Source organism: Paroedura picta, chromosome 8 (genome assembly GCF_049243985.1).
Source record: "Paroedura picta isolate Pp20150507F chromosome 8, Ppicta_v3.0, whole genome shotgun sequence".
Taxonomy (NCBI): Eukaryota; Metazoa; Chordata; class Lepidosauria; order Squamata; family Gekkonidae; genus Paroedura; species Paroedura picta.
The window spans coordinates 51,409,358-51,432,358 of NC_135376.1; the positions used below are offsets into that span (position 1 = coordinate 51,409,358).

A 23,001-nucleotide genomic window follows, 5' to 3' on the forward strand; every position below is an offset into this window, starting at 1 on the left:
TGGCAGTAGCAGATTGTACCATGAGTTTATACATTTGTTACACTTCAATTTGGAATGTTGTTAGTGTTATTTTTTGATGTCATGTCAAAGTTGCTATGTATAGATGTTTCTCTTTTGTATACAGGAAAGTACTTTGAAAAGTCTAAGAGACTTGAAAAACAACAGGGTAGAAAAAATAGAAAATAAGAATGTGGTTATGTCATACAATGTATTGAATAAGTGTTCAAACCAAGGTTAAACTGAAAATCTTTTTTGAAATATCTTTGAACATATTTTATGAGCACCTGTACTATAGAAAGATTCAAGTGTGTAGCTGTGTTGGTCTGAAGCAGAACAACAAAACAAAATCAGAGTCCAGTAGCACCTTAAAGACCAACAAAGATTTATTCAAGGCATGAGCTTTCAAGTGCATGCACTCTTCCTCCAATTAAATGAACAACCATGTCTCCAATGTTTTTGTGAACTACAACTGAACTCAAAAGGACTGATTAGCTGTTTTAGCAAATAATTATAGGGCATCATATGGCTTAATGTGGATATTATGATAGAGTTTACTAATTTATTTTTCCATATATCTCTATGCTTATTGATGGTTGTTCATTTTGAGGAAAAATGCATGCGCTCAAAAGTTCACACCTTGAAAAGTTCACACCTTAAAAGTAATATTGGACTCAATTTTTGTTATACTATACAAAGTGTAAGTCTGTATTGGGAGATGATATGGTATCAGGTACAGAAACAACCAGTAGTATATATTGGGTTTTTATTTTAAGTCAAATCTTACTAGAGCTCATCTTCAACCAAAAAGGCTTATTGTTCTTACTGTTATCATTACTAAAGGACACGGTACATTTCTTAACTGCATTACCATCACTATTCTTCATCTGTACCTGTTCCCCTTCTAGATGCCATTTTGGTGTATTGTTATCCTAAAACCATAATTACTAAAATCCCTGAATGTCCTTATGGATGGGAAGTTAATCAGCTCGCTCTTGGCGGAGTTTGCTACAATGGAGTCCATGATTCAGGCTATTACCAGTTTACAATCCCAGATTTGTCACCCAAAAATAAGTCATACTGTGGAACCCAATCAGATGTAAGTAGACCAAATAAAAACCTTTCCTTCCCTAGATTTCATGATGCTTTTTCAATACATGTATGAGCCAGAGCCCATATCTATAAAATGATTTACTTCTTCTTTGAAATAGATTTCAGAGTGTTATTCCTTTTAAACATTGTTTTATATAAAAGTTGTTGCCATTGATATTAGAGCACAAATACCTATTGCTGTGAGATACAATGAAACTTTTTATTTTATCTTTCTCAGCTGTGTGTTTGTGTAAAGTGCTGTCAAATAACTTCTGACTTATGGCGACCCTATGAATTAATGACCTCTAAAGCACCCATTCACAGGATTTTCAAACTGAGAGCTGTGCCTTACTTGATGGAATCAATCCTTCCCATGTTGGGTCTTCCTCTTTTCCTGCTGCTTTCAACTTTGTGTAGCATTATTGTCTTTTCCAGTGACTCTTGTCTTCCCATAATGTGACCCAAGTATGATAGTCTCAGTTAAGTTATTTTTGCTCCTAGAGAGAGTTCAGGCTTGGTGGGCCACAGTATCCAACATCACATTTCATAGGGATCTACTTTTTTCCTGTCAATTTTTTTTCATGTTAGCTATACTTTTTAAAGGGTCACTATATAAATTGTGATGTAGGTAGGAAGCCTGGACTAAAGAAGTGAGATTTGAAACTATTAATTTAGCCCTTACTAAAGCTAACGGCCATTTTACAAACTATTACTGTAAAATTAATATGATGCTAACTATTATACTAATGTGAGCTTAAATGGACTCCGGGGAATGGTGGAGGACAGGAAGGCCTGGAGGATCATTGTCCATGGGGTTGCGATGGGTTGGATACGACTTCGCAACTAACAACAACAACATTATACTAAATTGAAATTATATTAAATATTATACTAAAAATGTATTTAGAATGCTGAAATGCTACAAAAACTGCTTTTCTTCACTATAACAAATGGTTTAATACATTTCCCCTTTTAAAAATATGTTTGAAACAAAACTAAGTTAATATGCTAGAGGTTATGTTGCATGTTACTATAATACAACCTAGTAATATCCATTTATTTATCAGTTTAAAGAATAGCATCTTGCCCTGTTAGAGATCCTTTTGTAGATTAGAATTAATGAGAATAAATATTTTGGAACAAGCAATACAAACATATTTGCACAACTTGGCATGTGGCTCTGGATGACTTAAAAATTAAGATACTGGAGCACTTGAATACCATTCACAATCAATATATCTATACAACAGTGGGTTTTCTTTGATTTTTCTTCAGAAACGACATTCAATATGGAACCATCAGTTACTACTGAGGGATGGTTCATTACTTAGCTAGACCCATTATGCACGGGCCAGAATGCCCACGCTGGTGGTGGTAGGGCATCGGGGAAAATCACCAATTATGCCCACCCCCGCCACGAGCGTAGGCATGGCCCAGCCCAGGGCCATGGAAGGCCCGCATTATCAGGGAACTTCCACGGCACCAGGGAACTTCCATGGCACCAGGATACTGCAGGCGCCGGCAGGAGCTGGGTCAGGCCAGTGCCGTGCATAATCGCCAGCGCTGGGCCTTTCGGCCTGCCCAGCCCCAACCTACAGTGTCCCTGTAGGGACACCACATGCCTTTGCGAGCTCCGCAGAGCTGCCAGATGCATCCCCCTGCCCCCGCCAAAGTGTGCGGTGGGGGCCCGGCCCCTCCCCACTCCCCTCCTCGCTGCTGCCACTGAGGGCAGCATCCCAGGCTCCCCAGGCCCAGCGCAGCATGTGTGTGCACACTATGCCGGGGCATCGGTTTACGCTGGGGAGCCCCGCCCCCATGCATACATGGGAAATGGTGAGGCATACTGCCCTGCCGCAACAACACGGAGGCCGCCCAGCATAGCAGCCGCCGTGCATAATAGGTCCTAGTGATGCTCTTGGCATCATGGCTCCATACTCCTTCCAACTTGCAACTAAAACAACATGGGGGCTAAAAGAGGATGTCAAATTTGGGCAATTCTTTCCCCTGAAGAGGATATTAGAAAGAAGTACATACTCACACCCTTTGACAGAGCCACTAAAGTGGATCCTAGGCTGAATCTGCATGGAGCTTTTATTCCAATACCCAGTCGATTCAGTTCCTACTATCTCCACTGAATGCGATTTCCACTTAGATATTGGGTGCTATAAATTTCCCCCCTGCAACAAGCATGATTGATCTGGAGTAACCCTACCTTTTCCCCACCATATCCTAGAGTGGATATAACCCTCAATATTTGAAAAATTGGCATGAGAAAGCATGCAGCTGTCTGCTTTCCCCAAAATCACTTACTGCTGAGCCTCTGGTAGTTCCAACTTGCTGCTGAGCCTCTGTGGTAGAGAAGCCTTGATTGGTTCAAAGGCTTCCTCATTCTCAGACTGCAAGCTTGCCTTAAATGGGAAGCCCTAACTTCTCTCAGCAGAAGCTCCAGAAGCCCTAACTTATCTCGGTAGATATTTGCCTCTTGTTTTTTTTCTCCTTTCTCTGCTGTCTCCAATCCTTCCCCCCCCCCCCTTTCAAGAAAAGAAAGAAAGAGGCTTCTGCTGCGCTTGGCTCCCCCATCCCCTTATGAGCTTCCCTAATTACATGCAGAACACTTTCCTGTTTCAATGGGGAGGGGAGATATAGAGAAAGACCTGAGTTCAAATTGATCTGAATTCAGTAGGGCCCATAACAGAATAAACAAAGTAAGTGCAGATTCAGCCCTAGATTGGATAAATATGTGAACCAGCCCCAGAAATATAAAACATCAAGCAAAATAATAAGTGTGCTACTTTAAAACCTTAATGTCAGAAAGCTGAATTATTATAGGCAAAAGATGAATTATCCTATGGTTTTTATCCTTCTGCATTGCTGTGACATGTGAAGCCATCCAGAATGTTTCAAAAGTAGTCACTGAATGAACAATTTATAACCAGAATTATATTTGCTTTGCAGAAATTTACCTCTGTATCTTTCCTCTTGTGCAGTTCAAAAGTTCCATCTATCATTTCTATAATTCCATCACTTCCAATGACAGCTCAGTGATCGTGAAGAGTCAGCCTGTGAACTATTCATTTACATGCACATACCATGCAAACTATTTGGTGAACCATGCTGCCTTTGACCAAAGGTAACTCTGCCTTGATTGGTTGAAGTTCCATCTCTTAGAATATGCCTCACTATACTTTCAATGGCGTATGATTTAGTCATATGACTTTTTCTGCCTCTTTTAGAGTGGCAACAGTTCATGTGAAGAATGGCAGCTCCGGTTCATTTGAAAGCCAACTGTCCCTCAACTTCTATACTGTAAGTACTGTGCTAATATCAACAGTCAATTTCACAAGGCTAGGAGGAGCTAGAGGGGTCACAGTCTCACAGAATTTAGGATCAGGCAGTATTTCAGTGGTGCAATAGTAACGAGAATAAGACATTTGGTAACTTATGTATTTGGTGTACCATACAACACAGATGCATCATGGAGTACGGATGGAATGCGTGCATGGAGGAACACTGGTGAAAAACCCAGCATGTAATTACTCCCAGTTTGAATGGAGACTATTTTTGCACATACAGGCCATCACTTAAATAATTGTCATTAAATAACATCATTAAATAATGACAATCTTGTATGTTTTTACTTTCCACACTAAAAGCCAGATACACAACTCAAGGCACAACCATAATCCAGGACATTTTAAGTATTTTTATTTATGTGGTTCTTGGCTAACATGGGGAGGACAGTGCTCCTGAACAACGAAGTTACTCCTCTGGTTTCAATTGTATTTAAACTTTGTGGTGAAAATGAGTCCAATGCAGAGATTCTTAACAGCATAACGCCCAAAATGCCTTTTTTTTTACTGTTTAATGATCGATCTTTATTATATGACAATGTAACAGTGTATTAAGAGCAGCATTGCATGCATTACCTTTATTACTATCAACTTTTGATGATGTTTTCATTAAATGTGTTAGTACTGTAAGAAACCATGAGGAACTGCCCAAAAGTCAGGAACAAAGGGCAATGAGCATCTTGTCTTTTAGGTCTCACTACACATCGAAGTTCCTTTCATTTCTCCAGAAATGTACCTAGGTATTCTCTGAATGCAGAAGATGCTTAATGTTCTCTTGGGGATCTTTACTCTGTATTTGGTTTCTAAATATTGTCCTGTGCCATGAAAGTTTTATCTGAGAGTTCTATCCCTCCTTTCAGGATTTTGAGTGTGTGAGCAGTGCACATGCTACTTGTGTAGAAATCAAACCCAAGCCAGAGAATGGTCTAGATTTTACCATGAATAACTGAAGAGGTCAGACCTCAAGATGCTATTAATTAATTCTTTCCTGGGATCTGGTGACTGGGGTTTTCCTATGACCCCACAGCAATAGATGTCAGTTAATATACTCTGTGTCTACTTGTATAATCCTGGCTTACTGATGATCTCAAAAATTTTAAAGCAAGACACTGTTAGCAGACTACACACAATCCTAATCCATTGTTGTTCCTCTATATATTTGTGAAACAGCCTAGAGACTGGGACATGTTTGGCTGCCCAAGTTAAAATAGGGCCAATCAGGGTGCAGCCAGCTTTGCCCTGATTAGCCCTGCCCCTGAAGCTCCCACCATCCGTCCCTGGATTCTAGCCTCTTTGCTCTCAGACGCGCCTCAATGGCTGGAGCCAGCAGTAGGTAAGGGGAGAGGGCCCTGGGCAAAGGGTCGTGGTGGAGCCTTCCTGACGAGGGCCTCTTGGCCTGCTAAGCAGAGCCTGTTAATTAGGGGCTCTTGGCCTGCTGGGCTTGCTGACGAACGCCTCCCGGCCTGCTGACTGCCTGCCAAAGAGCTCTGTCCCGGCCCTGCTAATGAGCTGCCCAGCCCCGCCGCCCCACTTGATCTGGTGCGAGCTGCGGCCCAAAGCCACCTTAAGCTGCCTGGCTAGGGGAGGGGACCCTTTCAAGGCCCGTTCTTAGGAACGGGCTTTGAAGCTAGTAGTTATATAAATATAGTTTGACAGTGAAGGGGGTTATACCTGCAGAGGTATAACCCCCTTCACTTTGTCTTCCTAATTGCATTTTGTTGAGATAGATAAGTCATTTTGTCCTTATATTCAGTGCTCCAGAGTTAAATTTACTATGCCAAATTTTGGAGCCTCCTGATTTTCTGAATAATCTAGAATTGAAATGAAAGGACGTTGCAGAACTATACTGAGTCAAAATGGTACCATGTCTTTCTCCCTCTCCTGACCTTTTTACTGCCATAGGGTAGCCAACCTCAAAGTGGAGGCTGGAGATCTCCTTACAACTGATTTACAGGTGACAGAGATCAGTTCTCCTGAAGAAAATACCTTTTGGGGAAAGTGGGCTCTGTCACTTACCCTACTAAATTCCTCCCCTTCCCAAACTCCACCTTTCTCAGGCCCCAATCCAAACCCCAAATATCCAGGTATTCCTCAACCTGGCAACCCTATACTGCCACCATCCTCTGGTTTTTCGATCAATCCTACTACTGCTGTGCCCTGTTTTTCTTTGATGTTTTTAAATGCAAAAGATGTGAGCAATTTGAGTTTCTGGGAACGCAAAATTGTTTAGAGATCATTTAACCCTTCCCCTCTTATTTATACCACCAACGTTTTGAGCAAAAGCACAGTTTTAAAAACCACCATATTATTTCTCTGGTGTGTGTTGGTCAAGTTTGGATTGTGGCATGTGATACATATTCCTAATGAAACCTTTGCTCTTGAAATATACCATTTCATGAAAGCATTTCAGCATGTTAAGATCTGGAATTACAGAGACATAATGGTGTTGGTCTGAAATGGCAGAAATATAGGGGGGAGTAGGTAGTTAGATAGTTAATTAAACAAACTAGTTGCTAGGTAGAAAGCTGTTTGTTTTACTGTTTTCTACATTTTTAGAATTGCATGTGTACTATGGAATTTTATTAACAAGTTGTAAATTGCCTCAAGTCCAATGGGAGAGAGATGGTCTAGAAATTGAATAATAATAATAACAGCAATAATACAGTATAAACAGACATGTTTATTCTTGGATAAGCATCCATGGACCATCAGAGGCAGCAATTTCTAGTCCTCAAAAGTTTACAAAAAGACAAATGTGCTAGTCTTGAAGGTGTTGCAAAACCATTTGGAATGAAGAAATCTGGTTTGGTGCTTGGTGGTTTCTCATGCACATGAGAGCTCAGCTCACCAGAGAGTTCATGCTGAATGGAGTGACTGTTTAAATCAATTTCACTCTGGATGGCTAGCAGTCTATAGTCACAGAAAAGCTATTTTAGCAGTCCTGGCCTTTTATCCAGTTCTTTGGTGCTGCAACTGTATTGAGTATGTTATGTGCCTTCATGGTGCTTTGGATGTACAGCAACTCTATGAACTAATTATCTCCAAAATATCTTCTCACTGCTCAGCCTTCTCATATCTTGCATATTGAAGACCATGGCTTCCTTTATTATTCTTCCTCTTTGCCTACTGTCAACTTTTCTTACCACTGTTATTTTCTAGTGAGTCTTGCCTTATCATGATGTGACCAAACTATTATAGCCTCTTTGTAGTCATGTTAGATTCTAGGAAGAATTCCGGGTTGATTTGATCTAGAACCCACTTATTCGTCTTTTTGGTGGTCCTCCAACACCACATTTCAAATGAATCAATTTTCTTCTTGTCAGTTTACTCCATTATTCAACTTTCTTATATGTACATAGCAATGGGGAATACAATAGGATGAATTACCTTGATCTTGTTTGCCAGTGACACTTATTTACACTTACCTGTAAGTGTCTCTTGTGGCTGCCCGTCCAAGCTTCAGTCACCTGACTGTAATATTGCACCATTTTCTTTCTTAGAATGCCAAGTTTACAACCAAGAAGGAAGCCCCTTTTGTAGTTGAAACTGCAGACATTGGTTCAGATATATTTGCTGGAGTAGAAGCAAAGGGCTTAAGTGCCAGGTATGGCTTTTAATATCAATCAACCCCCTTAGAAAACTATCACTCCTGCATTGCTCACATCTGTTTGGTCTTCCCCAGGTTTAAGGTAGTCTTGACCAATTGTTGGGCTACCCCTTCATCAGAATATTTCTATCAAATCCAGTGGCCTCTGATAACTAAGGGGTAAGTAATGTTTTAAGTTTGTCCAAATGAGAATTCATTGGTTAAGTATATATTTTGTTCAATAGGCCATTCTGATTAGCTAATGGGGTTCTATGGGTGAGTCTTCTTATCACTTGTGGTTGATCCTTTTGGCTGATCTAGACATTCAGAACAATCACGTAGTACAGCACTGTTGAGATTATCGCACTCCAGACAGTAGGTAGGGATTCCATTTCAATGTTTCTTCCCCACATTTTATTTATTTATTTGATTTTTATACCATCCTCCCAGCAAGCCAACTTAGGGTAGTGTACAACATTATAGTTAACATATATAATTTATTAAAACAATAATTAAGAACTAAAATTTTAAAATTCAATTAAAACAAATTGAATGGCCACCTAGATTAAAGATCAGCATCAACATCCCAATTGAATGGTGTTCAATCTTCCTGTGCCAGACCATGGTTTGGGGGCAGTTTACAGTAGGGGAGCACCAGTTGATATTAGTCATGTCACTGGCCCTAACCAAAAGCCTGGCAGAAGAGCTCCATCTTGCAGTCTCTGTGGAATTCTGCCAGCTCCGGCAGGGCCCAGATCTGTTCTGGGAGCTCATTCTACCAGGTAGGAGCCAGGACAGAAAATGTCCTGCCCTGGTTAAAGCCAGACACAACTCCCTTGGGCCAGGTTGGTGTTTGCAGAGCAAAGTACTCTTTGGGGTATGTGGATAGAAAGGCCATCTCTTGGGTATATGTATGATATAACACACCAAGGAGCGATCTAGACTAAAATATTCTCCTTAACAGATTATTATACCATTAAGTTTCATGGGGCAGAGTGAACTTCACAAGATGTGTGAAATGTTATCCCCAGTTCTTGCTGCAATGGACTAACATGGCATTTCCCCCTAGTGTGTTATTTTCCCTTTAATATGGAAGCACTTAAACCCTGATCAGAGTCCCAACAGAGCTGTGAGTTACCCTGAGTGCCTATCTAATTCTAGGTTAAGGCACATGTAAATAATACGTGTCATGAACATATTCCAAGCATATAGAAGTAATATAAAAATTCTGAAGATGGTTGGTTAAGTGTTCTCAATATACATTTTCCAAGCCTGGGATACTTTCCCATTAAATAATACAAGTTATTTACAAAAAGGACCTTAAAACTTTAATCCCTGGCCCATTGACTTAAGAGTATGTCTCAATGAATTCAGGAAGATTTGTTGACTCAGGATCAGATTCAAGGGCTGTACTCCTGTATCTGTATATTTGAGAAGTAAGCTATCCATTGTTCTGTGCAACTTACTTCTACATCATCCATAGGAAAAAGTTTTCCAATCAAGGTAACTATCATAGGTATTTGATGCGTCTTCCCACAATACCAAGACAGTTGGGGGGGGGGGTCATTGTATGATTCTCATACATTTTATTGATTCAGCATAGTATAGTATTGTTTCAATATAATGACACCAATGTAGAGTGTGCATGTGTGTGTGGTATATAAGCAGTGTTATCTGAGCCAATTAATGAGTGTGATGCTCCAAAGACAAAATGGAGTTAAACATCCAGGTATCATTGGGCTACAGCAGTGCATATGTTCTAGTTCTGCAATAGTCAAGATGGGTACAGTGATTTTATTAGAGATAGCAGTGCTCTTCTCATTCTCATCCTGCCTGCTGTCATGTCACTCAGGTGTGCAACAGACAGCTCCATTATAGTACATGAAAATGGGAAAGACAGCCGAGCAACCTTCCAGTTTAATGCATTCCGTTTTCGAAATGTTCCCAAGCTTTCCAAGGTGTGGCTGCACTGTGAGACACATGTGTGTGACAGTGAGAAGTTCTCTTGCCCTGTGGTAAGTTTTTAATGTAGTAACTAGCAGTATAGCCTAAGCTGCGGTACTGTGAACCCCCACCTTGTCCCTAGCTTCCATTAAAAAGTGGATGTTCATTTCTGTAGTAAATAGCTTTCTTTAAGCCTTTTAAAATTCCACTATACCATAAGCTACTATAAACCTTAAATGTAGTACCTTCATCAGGGGCAACATCGTCCCAGCCCCTGTTGAGCCTTGAAGGTCTTTGGACCAGTCAGTGATATTTCAGGCTACGTAATTGCACAATATGCTTGTGAAGAAAATTTGATAGTCTATATGTGTTTCCCAGAGCCTCTCACAGGAAAACATACGAATGCAATAAATAGAAAAGTTAGAAAAATGCTGTTCTGCTCAATAGGGGGAGCCAGAAGATATCAAACTATGCCTTTGTACATGAAAATAGATCCAGTGTTCCTAATGTCAAACCTAGTCTGAAGGTAAAATTAGAAGCATTCTGTGGTTACTTTTCCCACTTTTAAAAAACTATTATGTGATCTCAGAAAATGTGAGCTCAAGGGGGTGGGAATTATTAAATTTTTGCTCCTGGAACTATTTTTGTGTTCCAAATTGACATTTGGGTATACTTATAGCAAAGAGGAGTGATTTTTATTTATCACATGTATATCACACTCTTTCTCCCCTAAATGTAACTAGAGGTGGCTATGTGAAACAGGCAAGTTTCTCCTTAAAACATATATTGTGCATATATTCTATTATAATAAAATAATATCATGCCCACAACAATGATTTTCATTTTAAAACAGGAATAATAATCACAGAACTACATCTAATGCGTAATTCTACCTTGAAAGGCTCCTTGATTTATTTATTTATTTTTACAAAAAATCCTACATGGAAGGCCCTGCATTGCTGTATATGCCCACAATATCTATCTGACTAATTAAAGATTCCCAGGATATAAACATTTTGGGCTGCTGACAGAAAATTACACCTTTGATCCCAATTTATCTGAAAGATTGATGGCATATAGCAATGGAGAAAATTGTTTCTGTGTCTATGAGTAGTCCCAAATAGTTCAGCATCAATCTTAATGCCTGCTTGGATGACAAAAGTGTCAACTTTCCAAATCTTGTATTAATAGTTGACTCTAGTGACTGTTCACTAAATTACTGGGGCAGTGATGGGAGCATGATGTTGTATTACAAGAAAATCTGATCAGGATTTGTGCACAGGATAACACCAGGCACAATAGGAAGTAACAGCACTTCACCCAGTAAACCATGCCATCTCAGTTTCAAAATCGGAATTACTCACCCCTTTCTTCCACTGTGGTACATATAAAGAATTCTGTAGCAGTCGAGAGCCTCTGATGTTCCCACAATTCCTTTTTCAGTGTCAACCATATATTTTGACCTGAATAGTTAAATTTCACTCTCCCTTCTGCATCTATCATTTATTTTATAAGGACATTTTAAATCCGCTTTTCTCCACTGAAGGTTGACCTAGTGTGACTTACAATATCATCATCCCCACACAACAGAAAAACAGAAATATTTCAAACAATCAACAAGGCTACCTGCTATCAATAAAGTAATGCCATCGTGAGTAGAGGATAACATTCTGCCTTTGATGGCTACAGTTTCTCCTCAGGCAAGCAGGCATGCACTCATGCTTAAAATCTTGCCTTGAGGACAAATGGAAAAGAATCTTGGGGGCACTTTAACAACACATTTTATCAGCACATAAGATTGCATGGGCTAGAAGCCCCATGACCTAGCAGGCTGGCATTTTCCAAGACACACAGAGGACAAAGAAACAGAAGACACGGGCAACAGTTTTTCTTCCTGGCATAGAAAATGGCCACAGCTTTTATTATAAACACTAGAAAATAAGCCCGCTGTAATCAAAATACAGCGGGCTCTAGGGAGGCTGTGGAGGTAGAGGTAGCAGCGGGGCCAGAGCACGTACCCGAGGCCAGGTGTTGGCCATCTGGCGAGGTGGCAGCGAGTAGTCCTGGCCCGCCCCCGGCCCGTGGCTTACCGGAGTGCGTGTGCAAGGCAGGAAGCGGAGGCAGCCGGGCTGGAGGGCAGGAGAGAGCTGGTTGCTGGAGACTTGAGTCGCTCAGCGCAGCTCCCCCGGCGCAGCTGGGCCAGCTTCGGCCATCGGGTGTGCAGGATGGGCGGAGGCGCCGCTCCAGCGCGATGTTGAGGCTGCCGCTTGCGGCTCCATGGGACAGTGGGCAAGCGGAGCGTTGTGCGGGCGGCACGGCTCCTCTTGCTCGGCTTCGGCAGCCTCCGGTGTCAAGTGGGCGGGGTGGGCGGTGGCGCCGCTCCCCCACGGTGCTCAGGCTGGCGATCCCGGCTCCGTGGGACAGCGGGCAAGCAGAGTGTTGTGCAGGCGGCGCGGCTCCTTGTGCGTGGTTTCGGCAGGCTTGGGTGTCAGGTGGGCGGGGTGGCCAGCATCGCCGCTCCCCCACGGTGCTCAGGCTGGCGGTCCCGGCTCTGGGGGCAGATGCTCCCTTGCCAGCGGCCTGACACATCAGGAGGCGCTTTGCGCCTCCCGACGCATCAGGCCGCCGGCAAAGGAGCAACTGCGAGCCGCGCTGTGCGCGGCTAGTAGTCGCTCCGGCGGTGAATTGGAGGGAACAATCGGCAGGTGTGAAGCACCTGCCAATTGGTCCCTCCGATAGTCTGTCCGGAGGAAGGGGTTAATCGGCACCCTTCTTCATCCTGGACACATCCCGCCTCCCAAGCCCTTACCCTTTTATTTAGACCGCGGTGCCCGTGGCGCCGCGGGCTGTGTTAAGATGAGTGTCAGTGCATCAAGGGAGTGGATCCAGCTCACAAATGGCCAGCGGACCATTCAAAGCCCACCACTCCAGCAGGCCAACCATTTTGGGGACTGAGCAACATCCCTGGGCAAGCTCACCCCAACCGCTAGGCCTGCTGGGCTCCCACGGGAGAGTGGTATTGGTGGAGGCCTTATGGATGTTTGCCTCTATTAGGGCTCCTACCATCACCCACACAGTGAGGCAGCTTCTCCCTTGTATAGGTGCTGCTGCTCAGCATGCACCCAGCCCGGCACACAGGTGCAGTCTTCTGAATACTAGGATCCGTCCCTTTCCAACACTGCCACCTGTGACAAAGATAACACATACTTAAGGGAATGAACTCCAAACAAACCCTACAGCCCATTAAATACAGGGAGGGAGGGAGGGTGGGTGGGAAGCAATCAACACACTGGGAGACGCAAGACAAAGGGGAGTCTACAGCACAGGCTCCCAGCTAAAAAAGCCCCTAGACCCACCCCCTCTGCCTGCCATGCCCCCTCCCTCACAGCAAGATGAGCCCTGCACTTTCATGTGTGCTATGGGCAGCTGGGCAGCCGGGAAATGAGCCCAGTGGCACCAGCTCTTTTGGAGCTGGCTCCAGCCATGGCGGTAATAGCAGTCTGCTGACAAGCCACCTTTATCAGTGCATCAGAATTATTAATGAATTCTAATTCAGCAGTTGGTTGCTGGATGCTCCATTTGAAGACCCTTTGATTGCTTTCAGATCAGCAGCAGAATGTCCTGGTAGACTGAGATACAATATTATACAGATGGATTAATTCATTTTATGCATATGATTAAATGGGCTTCTGCTTCAATAAATCTATTCATCTTTATGGTGCCACAAGACTCCTTTTGACTAACACATCTCAATGGGATTTGCTTGAAGGAGTAGGTAACCCTCAGTCCCTCTTAAAATTGAAATGAGATGCAATAAGAGTGCTCATTTGTTCATACTCTTAGTACTAGTTCCACCTCCAATAACTTGCAACTGCAATCTTATGTGCCAGACCATGGGAAGGCTTACTTCTGAGAAAATACACAGACTCAGACTACTGCATAGTTGTTCTTGGGTCTACAGAAGGTCTAGCTATTAAAAGTGGACAAGGTTTAACATGAAATAATTCCTTGTATTTATGTGAGTTTATTCTTGTAGCCCACGGGGGGAAATTTCCTTTGCTTAGTTCAGTCTCCATAGCTAAAAACAGACTTATGATTTCTGCATCCCTACAATTCTGCAGTTAACATGACAGCAACTTGTTTTCCCTGTTACTTTGAGATATGTTCAAAACGAAGACAACGTATGGAGCCAACAGGAGGCGTTTTAATGGCTGAGCTAACCGTGAACAGTAAGTTTACAACATTTCTATTTAGGGATAGGCATTACAAGACAGCAATACTTGCTAGTTGCATGATGTGACAAATGTATAATGGCAGAGATTAACATAGTTCACACACAGCAGATGATGGATCAATCCCCCATTTTCTTTGTGGCAGTGAGAGAGGGGCACTCTGTTTACTGGGAGATGCATTGTTGTCCCAGAATCCCTGCTTGGAATCTTCATTCTTATACTCTTTTCAGACCTATGTGTAGAGTTGAATTAAATGTGAGTGACCCCTGTGCTTCCTAGCATACCTACAACTGGGGAGAAGCAGAAGGAAATTTGGGAAGGACAAGGTAGTTGTAATTTTCAGGGGAGGAGAGAAAGGACCAGGATAGAGATTTCCAAGGATGATTTATGCCCAGTAGCCAATAAAACCTGGTGGGTTTTTAATTTGTTATTGAGATAGAAGATGGAAAGGGTCAATACAATTTTAACACTACACTGATAACAAGGTAGGAAGATTTGAAAAAAATTCAGTGGTAATGTACCAGAATAGACTTCAGTATTGTATCACCTGTGTGTATTGTATCTATTCCATTCCTTCTTTGTACTATTTTACCCTGTTTAATTTCTCTGAAGATAACACAGGTTAACAGTAGCTGCATGCACAAATTTTTGCCTGTTGTGGCCTGGAGAACCACAACAACAAAATAGAAACAGTAAGACATGCAGTGCCTTAATTAAACTCAGAGATCTGCATAACACAGACTTCAAAGAGCACCAGAATGTATAAACTATTGTGCATGGAAGCAGGGAGGGAAAATAAACAACTTTGGAGAAGCATGCAGAAGTTTAAAAATACATACGGCCCTCAACATTGTTCATTTCCCCTTCGAACTTGCATACATCATAGCTGTTTCTATTAACACCATCGGGCTGAACAGTGGAAAGCTCAACAGAAAGGATAAGTTTTGCACATTCCTAATGTTGTGCTATGGGCAAAGCAATTATAACTTCTATACACTCAGCTGACATCACTGTTAGGAGACCAAATGATAAAAAATGCTTTGTAAAATCAGGTGTGTGCACTTCATTCTAAATTGGAAATCAATATTCAAGCAAGATGGAGATGGTGAGGATTGTAGGCCTGGAATCTGTCAGTCCTAGAATTCTATACCAAGGGGTTCTCGGTATGATAATGGTAGCTCATACAGCCTCAGGATATAATCTATTCAGTTTACAAGGGGTATTACAAATGTACCAGAATGCACTATGGATTTATTATGCTTTACAGATGTTCTTTCCTACTATTTTTTTTACTACACTGGGGTTTGATGGGCAGATCGCTATCTAATTCAGGCACAGATAAAATGGCAGAATGATTCCATGGAGCGAGGGTGTACATTAAAAGTGGCCATGCCCTCAGAAAATGATGGATCCATGTAGATTTTAGAATGATCTGAGAGATACTTGTGAGATAAAGTTCTGTCAAGGCTGTCATACTTGATTGGGACAGCTGGTTGTTGAGGGCAATTAACACAGAGCATTGTGATACAGTTTCCCACTGTCTCTCAGGGCCTTTGCTTCTTGTTATACATTGATGATGCAGACCATAGCACAGTAACAACTTAGTTGACAGAAATGATGAAAAGCTTGCTCCCAATTTGATCAATGATACCAAACTGCTTGGCTGAATGTGAACGGAGCTTTTATTCTAACCTCAGGTCTATTCAATCCCTGCCATCTACACTGAATTCGATTTCCATTTTGATTTTGGCCAATTTAAATTTTCCCTCTGCAACAAGCATGATTGATACAGAGTGACCCTACCTTTTCCCAACGATATCCCGGAGTGGATACAACCCTCAATATTTGAAAAATCAGAACGAGTAAAGGTGCAGCTCTCTGCTTGTCACGAATTAACTTGCTGCCTCCAACGCTGTAGAAAAGCTTTGATTGGCTAGGGCATCAGTTCAAAGGCTTTCTTGTTTTCATGCTGCAAGGGAACTTCCCCTTAAAGGGGAAGCCTTAAAAGGGGAAGCCCTAACTTATTCCCTTAAGGGGGAAGGCCTAACTTCTCCCAGCAGAGACTTGCCTCCCCCTCCTCTGCTGTCTCCAATGCTCCACCCCCCTTCAAGAAAAGAAATAGGCTTCTGCTGCACTCCCCCTCCCCTCTGAGTTTCCCTAATCACATGTAGAACACTTTTCTGTTTCAATGGGAGGAGGGGATAGAGGAAGACCCAAGTTCAAATCAATCTGAATTCAGCAGGATCAACATTGGAATAAACGAAGTAAGTGCAGAATCAGCCCTTGTTAGCCTCAGGGAATATGTTCAGAATGCTATGATTTGTGAAGACCATCATGTAAAGTTTGAGCCAATTCCTTCTGGGCTCATTTAGGTCAACTGGGTTGAGGTAGCTTACACAGCTTCTGAATGTTGTTTGCTTAGTTTAGAATGGGTATTACAAAGGTATCAGAATACACTTTGGATTTACTATTTTTCTTAAGTGTTTTACTACTCACCAGAATCATCAGTACCTCACTGGAGGAAGGCAAGTTCTGTTTTTTAAAGGAAGTGAGAAGGCTTCCCCACCCCCACTCCCCAAAGCGAAGCAAGTATGCTGATAGCCTTGTGGATGATTTATATCTAGAGGCTAAAGGGGAAATAATACTTTTGCATCTCTCAGTAGTATTTCAACACTGTGATTCAACTAGAATCTGTGATAGGGTCTACAGGGCTTATACTTGAGCGGTTCCATTTCTTTTTGGAGGGAGGCACTAAGAACTGTAATTAGTAAGATGAGTCAAACACCCCAGAGTATTTTTCCACAGGGTTTTACATGTATGTGGCCATGTGTTTGTAGTCACATTATTGGGGTTTTGTTTTCATTCCTTTTCTTTTGTGAATATTCTGCATCTTCTTTTTCTTTTGTGAATATTCTGTATCTTCTTATTTCATACAGGTAGAGGTTTATCCAGAAATTACAACTTTTCAGGTAAAAATTTAAATACTCAACCTCCCCCAAGCTATATATTATCCAGCATTACTTTGTTAGCATCCATGAAAACACTACAGTGACTAATTCTATAATATGGATGATTTCTGAATTGTAATAATTTTAACTTTGATCACAATTAAATTGTCTTCCTATAGACTATATCTATAGAGTAATTCTTTCATATTTAGTCTATAGATGTAATTCTTTAAACCCTTCCGTACAATCACACTGAAATTAATAGATGGCACAAAGACCGTTTATGCACTGGAGGTTTCATGCTGGGCTGCAGGCTGGCATTTTAGTCATGGCAGGTTGCCCTACCTCTTTCTGCACCCACATGGGGGAGCATTTGGTCCAGAGCACCTCATCCACCCCTGATTTGTGTTCCTGCACAGGAGCTGGGGCAGTGAAGTTCCCAGTGTGTAAATGGTCAAAGTGATGATGTTGTAGCCTGAGATTCTTACAAATGCAGTAGGTACAAAGGTAGATGATCCTTGGGGGGTAGCAGCGGCAAGGTAGTCCATTTTGTTCCTTTGACTAAGAAGAAGGCCTGACCTATACAAGGAAATTTTATAGGGATAGGCCATTACAACTTTCTCTAGCCTATTCATGTTCAGGATGTGTTTGCTTTTCCCTAGCCATTCTCTACTTGAATAAAGTCAGGCTCCAAGTTCAGGTACCCTCTAATCCCTTTGCGTGATGCATAAGATGATTTGATTCATGTTGGCATATGGTCCTGTTTTTTTTCCATCAAGGGTTAGATAGACCATTTGATTCTGATTGTGTTCATGTCATATATTCTTTTAGAGATAGTGCACAATATCCCAATTTTGCTTCAAGGTGCTGAAATTGGATGGCTTCATGCCAGCATACCTGGCTTCAGGCCAGCCAACTTCATATTAATCTATCCAACCACTCCAGTCATCTTCAAAGGTTAGATGGGTGGCAACTCAAGGGGATACCCTTTACCTTTTTTTTTAACTCAAGAAAGGACCTTGATAACAAAACGTTAGGACCCCCTACCCAGGAAAATTAATCATTCTACCATTGACTTCTGCCATTGGATGAAGACTTATCTCAGTATCTGGCGCATACATGTTTTAAATAAATTAAACAACCTATGAGCTTACAGTTGTGAAGTCTAGTTTGTTGTGCTGGTACAGATGTGTCCTAGGGGAAAGGGTATATCTATGTTAAGATAATTCCCCACTTCCAATTTAATATTAAAGCACTAAAAGACTACCTTGCAATCACTTGCTACGATGACTATAAGATGCTGATAGTTTTTTTTAATAAACATATAGTTGCTTTATTTAAGAGAAGGGAATACAAGGCCAATAGCAGTTCCTCTAGCCAGTTTGTCCAGAGACTTGAGTAAAACCTGAGCTGGAACTACTCCAGATTTTAATATCCTGGAAGTAATAGTTTTTGAGAGACAGAGTATGAGCAAAGTGGAAACAGACTACTGAATATTACAGCAACATTTTTTTAAATTCCTATGTTGTCAAGGTGGTTTATGATTAGCAGAAACTTAGAACATTTGAGATCACTCCCTCATGTTTTTGCTCTTTCTCTTTTCTTTGCAGCTATTCTTTGCCATTTATTCCTCATGCTTGGAGGCTGTGCAGTTTTATTATAACATGTCAGCGGCTGATGCATCACCTTCTTGGTACACTACTGCTACCAGAAGCTTTACTTTACTCATTGTGTTGTTTTACAAGAAAATTAAATAAGATCAACTTATGTTTTGTTTCTGTGACATCTGGGGATTACAATTACAGTTTCTGCCACCTGTATACTTATATTTTTAAAATAAATCTCAAGAGGAACAACATCTAGCATAAGAAACAAGAGAACAATCAGAGTTTTCCAACTGCAACCTCATTCTGCTTCCTGACTGCCAGCATCAAAGAAGCTAAATCATTCTCAAAACTCTGGAAGCAATCAAGTCTTACAGAGACCAGTTAACTTAACTCTCATGGATGTATGCGGGAGGTCTCATTTAAAATTACAATAGAGAACAATTTCATTGGCAGACAAGATCCTAGATGTAGAAGTTCCTTCCTTTAGATTCTCAGATGTACCAATGTGCAATTTCTCTCATCAGAGAGAGGGTCTATCTCAAGAATATATTGCCAAGCAGAAAAGAAAGGCTTTGCTACATCCAAAGTCTTATGAGTCACATTTGAGCATCTTCCTAAGAGAAGCCTTGTATAATCAACACATTATGGAATGAGCTACATGTATGTTGAAAGACTGTGAGCCAAATTATGAATTTTTTGAGAAATTGTTTTTAGCCCTGGAACAGGCCATTTATCTGATAGAAATCTCCCCTCACTCAGCAGCTGTTAGCCATGGAAGAGGCTTAGTTTTGAAAGGATAAAGCGTAAATTACAGAAAGTTCCAGATTGCACTACCATTTAAGCAAATAAGATAAACAAAACAAAACATATCTGGGCTGGTCTTGATCTATCCAGCTGTCTATTGCAGGCCTCAAGCAGCAAGTTGTCAGTTTGGACCCCTTAAGTAAGAGGCTTCTATTTTTCTTACAGGTACTCATCCTCATGGGTACATGACTCTTAGTAGGAAGTGATAGTGTCCTATCACTTAGTAAGAAGTGATATCCACAGTGATAGTGATCCAAATTAAACAGTTTATTGAAAGTCATTGCTGATTAATGCCTAATGACCTAATAATAATGGCTAATAAGGGGAAAGGATTTCTATCAGGGAAGCAATACAGGACTAAAGAATTGATCCCAGAGTTTCAGTACTACAACCCAGTTTCTTCACTCATAAGCTTATGTTTTGATCTTAAAGCATCATAAGATATAAATGCTGGTTTCCCACATCACTGCTGCTGTAAGATCAATGTTTATATGGCAGATTCTTTGGGAGAGTCAGCAGTGTCAGAATGCATAACATTTGGTGACCATAAATGTGAAATGTGTAGCATTCCAAGTTATGGCTATATTTTATTCCAGGATAGAGTTTCTTGTTATATGAACTACAATCCAAGAAAGAGCTCACAGTGCATGAAAGATTGAATTAAAACTTAAGAATGAAGTTTTGATATACTTAGGTTTGTTTAACATCTCTCCCTATTGTGCATCAATGCTCCTTGAGATTTTATTAGACTATAACTGAGGAAGTAGAAAGATATATACTCAGTACATTTAGTATTTACTGGACAGTATTACATATGAGCCGAAAGGACCATATATAAACACACAGTAGACGGAGAACTTCCTCAGTATGAAATAGAGGTGTTTCCTCAATTTAGATCTTGACTTTCAACCTACAGTTGAGGTATAATATATACATTTAGTAACAATTATGTTTCCTAGATGTGAAGAAAGTGAAAAAGATCATACTGAAATGCTTTGATTCATGTGCTTTATCTATAGTAATCTTAAAAATTTATTGATTGCATTAGGTAGAGGAATTTTGTCTTCATTTAAATAAGTATAGACCAAGCTCATAAAATGAACTTTCTGGCCACTGTTGAAAACAGTATAAATGCTAGGTTGGATGGACCTTTGATCTGACCATTGTTTGGGTGTTGGGAGTCATATAAGAATTAACTAGGAGGTTGAAATTTCAGTATTTAAAAACTAATTTAATTAATTTCAATTAAATAATTATTCAGCATTACATTGATCTAGTGAATCATGGCTCCTTTTTCTTTCAAAATGGAGTATGCAGTTTTGACACTCTAAAAAGTCTTGCAGTTTTAAAGAATTCAAATAATTTAATATCGGTTTGGCCATCTCAAAAGTATATCACATCCATGAACTCACTTGAGAAAGCATCACTGATTGATGCACCAAAGTGGTGTCTTAAAAGTGAACCTATTTTAAAACTATAGAACTCAATGAAAAGTGGTTGGCATCACCGCCATAGCTGATCATTTCTCTGTTGTTTTTTTAAGTTAATGTAATTCCAGTAACTTTAAAGTTTTGCCTTGTTTAGCATTGTAAATAGCAAACTATTCATAAAAGTTTCTACTTAAAGAATTAACTATAGTATTGTGTGGTCTTGAAGGCTTCTTCACACATTACAAGACAACAGTTGTATGCTTTACATTGATACAAGATAGAAACAGGGTTTGGCTTGGCTCTTTGAAGTCCATTTCCTTAGCATCATATAATGTGTGAAATACATTCGTCAGAAGTAGTAGTTTATACAGGAAAAGGTAATGTTTAAGGTAATCTTTTCAAACTTTACATTTTTCAACAACTCCAATGGGTGAAGGAAATTAAGGCTTTGTTTGTTAAATAAAAAAGCCATCAATAGTTTTCTAGTTAATGTTGTTCTTGATTTGACCTTTGAATGTTAAATACCTCTGTGGGGAAACAGTCCTCCCATAAAGGGCCCATCACAGCCTAACTGCATTTTTGGATCCTCGCACTCTATCTACCAGATGAAAATTAAAGGAGGGAACCAATACCTCCGGTCTTGTACCATAGTGACTAAAACCATAAAATAACTCTCCTTTATTTAGGCCTAAACCTAAATATTCTGGGGAATTTTGGCTGTTTTGTGTGAATATCTACTACCACAATGGAGGTACAGGACAACACCACTTGGTTAAATTCTAAGTGTAAGAGTGACTCATTATCTGATAACATCTTGGAGAATGCATGGGATAATATAAACTCCAAATCTGTTGTTTCCATCCACATCTGAGGCCATTTAGGCTGCCAGCATAGGAGTTCCAAGTTTTTTTCTTGGAAGCTTTCAGTCCAATCAAATCACAAAGATTTCAGTCCATTCTGCTGACAGCATCTTATCCAGTTACTGAAGGATGTGACACTTGTACTAAAAAAGACACCAGTTTCTCTGTTGCTCAGGATATTCAGATTGAGAAGAAAAACGTTCAAATAGCCATAATATCATGCCTTCATTTTGCACTGTAATCAGTAGTATGTAGAAGTGGTACCTTTCTGGTAGCAACGAGAGAGTAAAAATTAGCACTAACAACTGTTGGTATTCAGAATGATCAACTGAGTATATTTAATAAACATGAGTTGAAGCAATACTATATTGACATGCATGACTCTCTGCAAGTCATCCCTTGTTTATTACTAAGAGCTGGACTTTCATAGATCATGCTCTATTGAGTGATGGGTGGAGGTGTGGATAACTATTCTGTGGCCCTGCAATTAACATATGCAAATTTCATACATTCCTTGGGAAGGGCAGAATAGTTTAAGATGCCTGTAAGCATTTTGCCTGCTAGACATTACAGTGGTCTTCAAGAGCAACTTGACATGACAACACACAAATTCTTAAGAAGTATTAATGGTGTAAATCAGACAACAACACTGCAATATAACAGTAGCAGTTAAAGTATTCACCTCCCTTTAGCTGATTCTATTGCTTCTAAAAATCCAGATACCTCAATTCAATTAAGGAGAACTTGTGTCATCTCTGCTTCTTGATTATTGACCTCTGTACTTAACCCTACAGCATCATTTTACTGTAGATGAATTTCAAATATCACTTTCCTAACCAAAATAAAAATATTTGATCATGGAGATATGTTGAGGCACTTAAAACAGTAATAGTCTCAGAGGACAGCCATGTTGGTTTGCAGTACAACAGTGAGGTTTTAATCCAGTAGTATCTTAGAGATCAACAAGAAACTCAGGATCAAAGCTCCCTTTGTCAGATATCAGGGAACTCTGTCTCTCAAAAGCTCATACCCTCAAAATCTTGGTGGTCTCAAAGGTTCTACTGGAATCAAGTCTAAAAAGATGTAACTTTGGATCCTATACCATTGTTCTGCACATTCTTCTCTTCCAGGTCCTATGGAAACATTCCCCA

At 40.6% G+C, this 23,001-nt stretch overlaps 2 protein-coding genes across 15 annotated transcripts in view; one reads left to right on the top strand and one right to left on the bottom strand.

Annotated features, from left to right (window-relative positions):
- TECTB (tectorin beta) overlaps positions 1-21,188 on the top strand; it is a 53,472-nt gene extending 32,284 nt beyond the window's left edge. For 7 of the 8 annotated variants that reach the window (XM_077349735.1, XM_077349738.1, XM_077349739.1 and 4 more), the window contains exons 3-11: positions 906-1,096; positions 4,077-4,219; positions 4,296-4,395; positions 7,940-8,043; positions 8,122-8,205; positions 9,878-10,040; positions 14,129-14,198; positions 17,138-17,170; positions 18,760-21,188. In XM_077349735.1, coding sequence (XP_077205850.1) covers positions 906-1,096; positions 4,077-4,219; positions 4,296-4,395; positions 7,940-8,043; positions 8,122-8,205; positions 9,878-10,040; positions 14,129-14,198; positions 17,138-17,170; positions 18,760-18,812 — 941 coding nt within the window. In that variant the 3' untranslated portion in view covers positions 18,813-21,188. The remainder of the gene's footprint in view (positions 1-905; positions 1,097-4,076; positions 4,220-4,295; positions 4,396-7,939; positions 8,044-8,121; positions 8,206-9,877; positions 10,041-14,128; positions 14,199-17,137; positions 17,171-18,759) is intronic. The other variant, XM_077349741.1, reaches the window with a different exon arrangement.
- Positions 21,189-21,980: 792 nt separating this feature from the next.
- The window catches only part of LOC143843532 (guanylate cyclase 2G-like), an 80,948-nt gene continuing 79,927 nt past the window's right edge, over positions 21,981-23,001 (bottom strand). For all 7 annotated transcript variants that reach the window (XM_077349718.1, XM_077349723.1, XM_077349720.1 and 4 more), the window contains one exon: positions 21,981-22,118. In XM_077349718.1, coding sequence (XP_077205833.1) covers positions 22,092-22,118 — 27 coding nt within the window. In that variant the 3' untranslated portion in view covers positions 21,981-22,091. The remainder of the gene's footprint in view (positions 22,119-23,001) is intronic.